Below are 9062 nucleotides of genomic sequence, written 5' to 3'. Positions count from 1 at the left end.
TGTGTGTGTGTGTGTGTGTGTGTGTGTGTGTGTGTGTGTGTGTGTGTGTGTGTGTGTGTGGTCAGAAAGCAGGATACTGAAGTAAAAGGTGAAAATGAAAATCTGTTCATGGTAGATATAGTTTCACCCATGGGGTGCCTAAGGATGTGAAGCTGAGAAAATGAAGCAAGCTCACCRAAGCAAATCTCTTGTGCATGTGAGAGCAGGACTGTGTGTGTGAATGTACATACACATCAGAGTGTGATTAAATAGTATGAAAGCGCTGCATTGTTTTCATTTTGATTTACACAAYCAATCGTGTACGGCTCAGTCTGTCAATCACTGCAAGATGAAAAACAAGCTTCCTTTTTACTCTGTTTCTTTTAYGCAAACAGTTCCAGTCTAAGTGTGATTGYGAACACAAAATCACCTTTAAATTGGTTTACAAACCAATACAAACAAAACCTGTGGAATGTGTTACTGTGTAAAGCTGTCATTGTTTTTGTATTTTCTGTTTATTCAAAAGCTGCAGTTTGTCCTTTGATTTATTATAAAACATTATGGTCGGAGGGGTATCTCATTTATTCTTCAACACGCACTTCAACACAAACTCTCAGACACCCTTAGAGACATGCAGCATCTGGAAAACACAGATGATTCCACAGAAACAGAGGGACAGTCTGTCTGCCAGCCCATTTGGATAACCTTATAGTCAGGTATAATGAATTGCCTTTTCCCATCATTTAGTGTCTCTCTCTCCATCTATCTTTGGCTGTGATTTGGATTTAAAATGGAATTTGTCTGCATTTTTTTCAGCCTGGAATTACAGTGATGAGCATGAAGAGGCGCACACACAGTGGAGATGGATAGATAGAGAATGTTGTCCCCTGCTTGTGGGACAGAAGAAGTATTATTCAATAAAGGAATGGATAAATACATATATTGGTTTACATATTTTATGTGATGTTGAATTTGGCGATCACACAGGGATGCACATTAACCACAGGTTTTTTTGTCTGAATGCTTGAGATCAGTTTTTGCAACAAAGATGTGATCAAACATGTACCTCAGACCTTAGTGGGGGATTTTGACATTCTTGGACAGAATAGATTTACTAAAACTTTCCTCTTTGTGTGATATGTTCAGGTTYATTATCAGTTCAACATGGTGATCAATTACTTGCTTAAGCTGGCTGTAAAGCAAATACTACTTTCAGTGATAAATAAGAAACACCACTGATAATCCTGCAATACAGTTTACTCTATGTAATACACTTGTGCTTAAGACCACAGGCAAAAGCGAATTAAAATGCATGGAACATTTTTTTACATATAAAAATGGTCCTGACATTAAATTGAAAAAAGAAGGAACAAAAAAGAAAAAGGCAAGCTTTAAGCCTTATCTGAAAAGACAAAATGATGTTGTTTCATTTTCTTCTTATTCCTGTTTGAACCATTTATTTAAAAGAAAAACTTAAAAATCAATAGTATTGTGTTCTGTGTAATTACCTTTATTCTACAGACATAATGAAGAGAAAATAAGCCCTTTGTAAGGTTTAAGTATCAGAAAGTAGCAAAAGTCATCTGGACCTCGCCAGGCCTACAAAGGTAAATACAACCCTTTAAACAAAATAGATGACTAGTTAGACTTTATCATTGTTTTGTTTATTAAGTAAGTAAGACAAGAATCTGGAAACACTGAACAAAAAAGGTAAATATTAGACAGGTGCTGCTAATCACATGCATTAAAAAACTGATATTCAGCAAAGATAATCACTTCTGGAAAAACAGAGGTTTTTTGGCAGTTTTGCTGGTTTTCAGCATTCAGTTGTGTCTGTTACAAAATCAAGAAAGCATCAGCAACTAGAATTAACTGTTGCTGCCCATCAATCAGTGAAAGGTTAGAAGGCCAGTTCCAAACAATTTAGAGCTCATTATTCAACATCAWGAAAGATTAATCACAAGTGGAAAAACAGGCAAGACAGCTGCCATTCTCCCTTGGTTTACTCTAAAAGCCAGACGGCACAACACTTAAAGAAACTGCGAACAGCCAGATACAACTCAGAGAGTCTTCTATTAGTTTATATCAGCATAACTACAAACAACACTGAATAGTTGCTTGGCAAAAGCCTAGGAATTAGTTTTGAAGTCATGAAATTATTGAGCTTTTATGAATTTTACTGAATACAGTGGAGTTCACATCTAATACTTTAAGTAAAAGAAGGGTTAAATGTAAGGGAGTCAGTAAGGCAGTTAAGGACAGGACAAATTGTGTCATAAAAAACCAGCAGTAAATCTGCAACTGAATGAAAAAAATAAAAGAATCAATGACCTACAGTCCAGACCTCACACTGAATGTAATAATACAGTGTGCCCTGAAGACAGCTGTTGATAAACAAATGCTCATAGATGATCTGATGTAATGTTGTGAACAGAACTGGGGGAAATGTTGTAATGATTGAGAAGACAGTTGTTTCCAAAGGTGGATCTATAAACTTTGAAATTATGGAGCACAGTTTGGTTTTTTTAAACAATACTTTTCTAACTTGGCCTCATTTTTTTGATCAGTACATAATAAAACTGTATAACTTCTCATGTAATAAATATCTGAGGTTGTACAATCGTTAACACCTATTAGGGGCCAGTGGATTTTTTCATGTCCCATGTGCCTAAGTTTACTATAATATCAGTAGGAAATAAGGTACCACTTTACAATGAGGATACAATTATAAAAGACTCATTCAATCTTTATAAATGGGTTCATAACTTGGGCATACATACTATTTTCATAAAATGAAGCAGACTGGACAAGATCAAGTGCTAAAACTTTTAATGCAATTCTTCTCTTGTTGGTCATTTTATTTTATTTTATTTTATTTTATTTTATTTTATTTTATTTTATTTTATTTTATTTTATTTAAACAGCTTTAAATTTAGGCCCAAACAAACTTTATATTTACAAATGCCCATGGAGCTTACACACAGATAACTTCCTGACATGTTAGATGCTTAAATTTTAAATTATGCAGACTATACATAAATAATCAGAATGGAAAGTATAAATGGTGTCTCACATTGAAAAGAACATTGTCCTTTTTAGCACTGTAACTGTTTACAAATGATTTATTAGGTGCTTCCATCTTATCATTATTAAATATAAGTCATTTATTAGGGTACCATAAAGCTATTCAGGACATTATGAGTAAGTATAGGGATTACTCTATTTTATATTTCACCATGACTGAACCACTGACCAGAGTGGTCTCTTCTAGGGCATGAGTGGTCAGTTATTATTATCAAGGATTTCATCTAAACTTTAGGTTTAATACTTTGCTGTCATCTGAGCTCAACAGATATTGACACCCAAGGGGGGAAGCCATTAGAAACATCATTTTCAAAACCCTAAATGAGATCATTCATTCTGGATGATTGGTGTTCACATCTACTCTGTAGAGTTAATGTTATGCTCAATGGAGGCTACTCTGGAAAAAACAACACATAATTGGCATACTATGTGTATTTTTTCCAAACATCTCTTTGTGTGAGATTTTAGTCAAGACAAAAATGTCACAACTAATCTCTAATTGCTCAGATTGCCCTCATTTTCAATCTTGAACTTTTGGGTCACCAAGACACTTGTAATAAGTGCATCATTCATTCAGGTCAGTTCATGTACAGGTCAACTAGAGTAGAAATGGAAAAATTAGCCAGATAACTTGATTTCAAGTCAAATGTGCAGGATATTGAATGAAAATATGTTTTAGCTCAACAGAAATATCAGCAAGACTTTTAAAAACACTTGAACTCCTTGTTTATACAGTATATGATGCACCCACATACATTGAAACATTTTTTTCTTGACCATTAAATTACTGCTTTCGGATCAAAGGTCAGCTCCTCACCATAGCTCTCTGGTAATGAGAAACAGGCTCGCTCACCTTATTTCACACAACACTCCTGCACAAACAGACACATGGATTAATAAGCAAACACTTGTTCAAAAACCTTTTAAAATGAACACTGGTGTATCAAAGAGGCACACGAGGGAAGATCAAAGACCCAACAGTGAGGCCTGTTCCCAACTCCTGACAGTCGCTGCTGTAAACTGAAAATGCTGGGTTAGAATTTTGTGCCACCATGCATGTCTCTCTGAACCTCTGCAGATGCTTCCCTCATGGCTGTGCTCTCACAATGGTCTCTTGAGCGTTTATCTGACTGTAATACTGATTTGTGGGTCTGTAGAGACTTGTTTTGATTGGATGGAACTTCGAAAACCAATTAGCCTCAAATGCCTACCCAACAGGTGCTTGTGTAATGTCCTCCCATGGGGGTAAAAAGACATTATAATGGTAAAAAACAGAAACCATTCAAACTCAACTTCCTGTACACACATACACTAAAATGACAACAGAATGAGAGGATAGTGGTAATTTTTTATATATTTTTTTAGCTAAACCATGTGATGGCCTACCACCTGTCAACACAAGTAACCTATAAACAAGCACTAAAAGTTCAAATATTCTTCTGGACAATTTGCTTTAATCAATCTACAGTAAAATAGTGCTAATTTACTGTCAAGTGCACCTGATAGATGCAAACAGCTGTGCATAATCAATCCTCCATAGGCTTGGTGCAACTGGTCAAGTGAAAATTCTGAAATTGCAGGGAAATTGTGTCCATTAAATTATCTAAACCATAAAACTCAACACACCTGAATTAAATAAAGAGTGATTGACAGGCTTCTGCTGAACTTAACGAGGARGTAATTTGATCATTTGAATCAGGTGTGCCAGAAAACTAGCTAAAACATGCAGGACAGTGAGTCACGAGGCAGGGTTGTAGACCTCTGTTTTAGACCATTGATTGCAAAGTTTATAAATAAAAAGATGGTTGGGAAAATTAAAGAGTTTAAATGAGGGTTCCATAAGAAAAGGCAGGACTTACGATTGCCGTGTGTCGGAGTTGAACTCGGTGTCGTGCTCGGCAGAGTGGTGGTTCCCGTGGTCCGAGAGCTCCGGAGTCCTGTGGAGCCTCTGTCCGCGGTGCTGAAGCAGCTCGGCGCTCGGCGAAACCCGTCCCCTCCACTTAGGCAGCGGGTCATCGTCGTAGCCCGCGTCTACTCGCACATCTGRCCGCGACAGGAAGGTCGAGACGGTGTCGGCAGCGCGCTGGCGGAACTTTGGTGGCGTGAAGTGAGTGGAGCCCCCGAGTTCCCGGCTCTCCGGAGACGGGTGCAAACACTCCGAGGAGGCGAGGTAAGGCGGGTCCGTGTCCCCCAGCAGCGGCGAGGCAGAGGAGAAGAAGTCCAGGGGCCGCGGGGAGGAGGGCAATCCTCGGGGAAGACTGACAGACAGAGGCGGCGAGGGAGACTCCGACAGATGGGCTCTCCCGCCGCCGCCCCCGTCGCTTCCCTCTCCCACGTCGGACATCGGGAGAGTCGGGCGAGCAGCGCTTACTTTGAACTACTTGACATGAAACGGTGTTCCTGAAAGTTTCCACACAGCAAGTTTGATCTGAGCGGCGCAGCAGCGAACGAGCAAGACCTCCACCTTCACACAGCAGCGCGCGCGCACCAATTAAAAAGAGAACCCGGAGTGCGCGCGCAGGAAGTCAGCCCCTTACAAAATGGAAGAAAGGGAACAGGTGGCAACTAAACCAACTGTTCTAATTCACGCTTTTAGAGGTCAACAGAGGAAAAAAAATGCATCATAATAATTACATTTTAAGTAGGTTATAGTAATAAATCCAAAAAATAAATAAATATAGGTCCTCTGGATGGGTTCGTCTTTAATGAAACGTTTCATCTCTCCAGACTTCTTCATAATAAATTAAACATGTGTAGAGTTAATAATTGCCAYACGTTTGAAAATAACTATTAATTTGGACACGAGTTGCCTTCATCTTAAACAAAAGCAGGTTGATAAGAAAAAAATAACATCATATTGTAGGCCAATTGATTTTTTTTTCAGATTTTAAACAAACTCATACTTATTATATCCTTTAATAAATGTAGGCCTGTGTCTTGTATCTGTTTTGCTTTCAAAGAGACAGACATTCGTACACTAGTCTTGATCAATATTTCTACTTTAAAATTCTCTTTCAGCTTTGGCTTTTGTACTCATTTTCAGTCCAGCACCTGGTCATACTCAAATGTATTTTTTATTAACGTTATATCTTTTGATTTAACTTTGAAATATAATTCATTCAGGTTAAATTTAATATCCCCTTCAGGTGTGAACAGATGATATTAAAAAGGAATAAACCAGTGTTGCATTGAAACATAATAGACAACTTTGCCATATTTCAAGTGAGGCAGACTCAGGAATAAAAGCAAGGAACTTGAGCAAAGACTCAGTTTTATTAAAGAAACAAAACAAAAATGATAGCAGTTGTTATAAAAAGGAGGCACTGAGGAGAACTGAAACAAGCACAAAGCTCAATGCTATTAACTGTAGGTGAACAAAGATTAAAGGAATATAAAGGCAGGGACTGGTGCAGCTGAAACTAATGGGAATGGGGAACAGGTGTGAGTGGGAGGAGCAGGACTCAGGAGCAGAGGTTGAGGATGGCAGAAAAACAGAAAGAACAAATAAGAAACTAAACCCCAAAACAGAAAACTAAACGCTGAAACACACGGGTCATGACAGTCAAATACAAAYCTTAAACATTTGGGAACTTGGCAAAGACTTTCTTTAGCTACATCTACTCCAAATGTAAAAGATAACACTATAATTAAATAAAACATTTACAGTAGATTTGGGATGATGATTATTCTCACAGATCCAGTGTCAGGTCCTAGCAGGACTTTTGGAGAAATGTTTCAGGCTTCATCTTTTTTTCTTTTTTTCTTCTTCTCCTTGTTTTTTGCTCCACTTGCCAGCTTCCACATTATTAAGCACCATGTTTTGATCAGATACAAGAACCGTATAGACAATGAGTGAAAAAGCTGCCAAACCAAATAATAATAATAATAATAAAGGTCTTATAAATCTAAATACAAATAATGGAGGGCAGTTAAATTATCTTCAGAGTTTTGTATTTGCTGACAAACTTGAACATTATTCCTTCTTAAGAAAAAATAATAGTGTATACATTGCTTGAATCCCACTCTCTATATGTGTGTCTTTCATTGTGTGTATGTGTGTTYGGTCCTCTAATTAGAGGCAGAGACCCATTCGTCACGATAGAGACTTCCTGCACCCACACACAGACAATAACCAGTCCTGACCTGGCTCTTTGATCTGCTGTTGTGTCCTCCAAACACATCCACACACATGTTTACTCTGGTGATTACACGTTGGTGGAAAATTATATTGAAAACTCCCTAAAATTCAGATGATTTAAAAAATGCATTAAATGTTGACACTGACTCCCTGCTTTATTTTACAATTATTCTAAACCTTTATAGATCTGTTTCTCTGTAAGTTACAAAATACAGAAATGTTTAAGATTTATACATGATTTTAATTGATACTTTCCACACTTCATGATTTCACTGGCTCATTTCAGTAGTTTGAAATTGTTCAACCAGAAGACACATTCATTTCCAGAAGAGGKAACACATGCTTCACTTCTTTTTGCCAACATTAAAGACATCATAAATTAGGTGTGTGTGTCAAAGTTTGACATCTTTTCCTACAGAGGACAGATATCATTAGGTTTAGAAACTAGTCAAGCGGCGTTAATGGCTAAACTACTCATTAAAATGAATGTTTATATGTTTCCTTTAAGAGTGTTTTTACTCTTGGAAACCAACTGGCACACCAGTTAAAAAAACGAGTTGTGTAAAACTGGGAAAACATGGTATGTACTCATTTTATCTCCTCGCTTCATCTTGTTCAGGGTAACGGGTATCAGGGAGGTTTTGGAGCACCCCCAGTCATCTAACAAAAATGGGGGGTGGACATCCTGAATGGGTCACCAGTCCATAAAAAGACCAACACAGAAAAGTGTTTTATTAAAACCCTTTTATAGGTCCATGAGCTATTTTRTTCATAGACAAACATAGTTGATACCAAGAGTTATTGTCGAAGTTCTAAGCCACATGTTAAACTCAAGGCCCATGGGACAAATGTGGCCCACCATGGCATTGTATGTGCCCCACGAGAGTTTCAAAGATAGATTAATGTCTCAAAGGAAGTCTACGCAGCCTTAAAGCTGCAATGACCATGCATCGTGCATAATGTTGATTATTTTATTGGCAAAATGATGGCATTCCACCAAAATGTGGTACACGGGGTTCTAAAGTAGTCAGTGGCCAACAAAAAGTGTAAAATCTCCATTTTGCTGCATTTTTGATGGCTGCTTTGGCTGTACCCCATTTGAACTGGGAAGTGGAAATTTCCCCACTTACAAGTTGTAAATTTAAACTGGAATGTCTCCGATCAGAATGTGGGAGAAACTTCCAACTACCCCAATTCAGAATTAAACATGGTACGCACCACAACTCGACAGGGCTGGGTATTCAGTTTCAAGTATCAATTGGACTTGGGACTAATGTGTCAATTTTCTTGGAATCATTCACATTTTAACCTTTGGATTTTTTAAAAGTTTTTATACCCAAGGGTTCTGTTTTTTTTCATGCTGCATGAGCTTTTGTCTGACACTTTTAGTTAAGTAAAGTAATAAAATACAACTAATACCAACACTGAGGCAGCTAACGAGTTATACTACAGCTTAAAAATGAAACCTCAGCTCAGTAACATGAAGTGCAGCACTAGACACTTGATGGGTTTTTAAAATTAAAGCTCTTTTCCAACAAAGTTTTGTAATTTTATATCCATCCAAAAAGTATTTTTGATCTTGATTTGAGACTGATTTACTAAACAAGAGCAAACTAGGTTGGATTATAAATTTTGTTAGCCTGTAAATTTTCCTTATTTCATGAAGTCTCATTCCACTGTCAGATTATTTCACTTAATTTGAGTTTGAATCTTCTGAAACTAAGTGAAACAATCTGCCACTGCAGTAACACAATTTACTGAAGGAAATGTTTTGACTAATCACTGTAACAGAATTTTAGATCTGGTCTTGTATTCTACACTTTGTGATCAATTGCGGCCATATAGTTTATATATATATATA

At 37.4% G+C, this 9062-nt stretch overlaps 1 protein-coding gene across 1 annotated transcript in view; it reads right to left on the bottom strand.

Moving 5' to 3' along the window:
- The window catches only part of trpc7b (transient receptor potential cation channel, subfamily C, member 7b), a gene marked incomplete in the record, with an annotated part of 70704 nt that extends 65177 nt beyond the window's left edge, over positions 1-5527 (bottom strand). Inside the window, 1 exon segment of the mRNA XM_014007269.1 lies at positions 4923-5527. Within this exon segment, the coding sequence (XP_013862723.1) occupies positions 4923-5407 (485 nt within the window).
- Positions 5528-9062: the final 3535 nt, after the last annotated feature.

This window comes from Austrofundulus limnaeus, unplaced genomic scaffold, assembly GCF_001266775.1.
Source record: "Austrofundulus limnaeus strain Quisiro unplaced genomic scaffold, Austrofundulus_limnaeus-1.0 Scaffold1, whole genome shotgun sequence".
NCBI classification, from domain to species: domain Eukaryota; kingdom Metazoa; phylum Chordata; class Actinopteri; order Cyprinodontiformes; family Rivulidae; genus Austrofundulus; species Austrofundulus limnaeus.
Note: the sequence above shows the minus strand (reverse complement) of the source record. Positions and strands in the feature narration are given on the sequence as shown.